The following is a 1065-nucleotide window of genomic DNA, read 5'->3' as shown; positions in this document are numbered from 1 at the left end:
AAATGAATGTGAATGAAATAGCTATTTATTACACTGAAGATGAGAGATACACACCTGGTTTATTTCCCCAAAAAATGCAAAGGGAGAAAAAGAAAACACATTTCTAGTATCATGTAGACTTGTCCCAAACGTTTATTAATAGACATATGAACTGAGATGAAAAACATAAGAATTTTTACTTTGATGACATATAAGAAGGGTACGTGGAAAACCGAGAAGTCAAGTCACTGTAGTCCTCCAAGGTTCTTCAGACTTACTAGTCCCAGGAGAATCTAGCCTATGTCAAGTTCTCTAGGTTTTAACTACCTACATGGCATTGGCCTCAGGACAACACAGGCAGGACAGGCCTTGTCACATCTCATAGCAGAAGAGCATACACCCCTAATATGGTCACACTGAAAGAAACAAAGGCGAAGGGTGGAGAGAAGGAAGTTGTAGGAGTGTCACCTGTAGGGAAAGCTGACACATCTGCTTCAAGAAAGGACACAGCAACTTCTTTCCAGGGTACATTAGTCCAACACACCATCACTGAAGAATGGAAGAGTGGGCTTGGGTTTGCTGGCTGGAATCACATCTTGGGGAAGCTGGCCAGGCTGGCAATGCCACAGGCGTTGTTCTTATTCCGGGCCATGAGGACATAGCCTTTGATTCCCCAGCTTTCTCCCCAGCTGTGGGGGCAATAGAGAAAAATACTTAGTTTGCTTTTTCATTTAAAAATACTTAAGTAATGTGCTAAATACTGATGGTGGGCAAAAATGAATTAGGCCATTTTTACCTTCAGAAAAATTAAATGTGGAAATGGGACAGCAGTGGAGGGGCAAAAGTGAGCCAGAGAGGCAGGAAAGCAGGATTGTTGGACGAAGCTCTGAGAGTGGACGAGATTATGAAAAAAAGAGTGGACAAAGACAAAAGGCTAGGTCACATAATCTTCCTGAATTGTTTTCATGGGTTTTCTTTCCCCAATCAGTAAGATTTCCAGTTTCCTAATACCCTTTCCTTTGACCTGTGTTCTATCCCTGGTCGCGCCTTCTCTGGGGCCCACTGTGATCCTGATCCTGCTTGAGC

The 1065-nt window shown here is 43.0% G+C and overlaps 1 protein-coding gene across 2 annotated transcripts in view; it reads right to left on the bottom strand.

The window, feature by feature from the left end:
* Window positions 1-114: 114 nt before the first annotated feature.
* Window positions 115-1065, bottom strand: part of CTSK (cathepsin K) — a 16910-nt gene continuing 15959 nt past the window's right edge. For both annotated transcript variants that reach the window (XM_004716598.4, XM_045295667.1), the window contains one exon: window positions 115-668. In XM_004716598.4, the coding sequence (XP_004716655.1) occupies window positions 569-668 (100 nt within the window). In that variant the 3' untranslated portion in view covers window positions 115-568. The remainder of the gene's footprint in view (window positions 669-1065) is intronic.

This window comes from Echinops telfairi, unplaced genomic scaffold (genome assembly GCF_000313985.2).
Source record: "Echinops telfairi isolate 266 unplaced genomic scaffold, ASM31398v2 ScPeMD7_5805;HRSCAF=6673, whole genome shotgun sequence".
NCBI lineage: Eukaryota > Metazoa > Chordata > Mammalia > Afrosoricida > Tenrecidae > Echinops > Echinops telfairi.
Note: the sequence above shows the minus strand (reverse complement) of the source record. Positions and strands in the feature narration are given on the sequence as shown.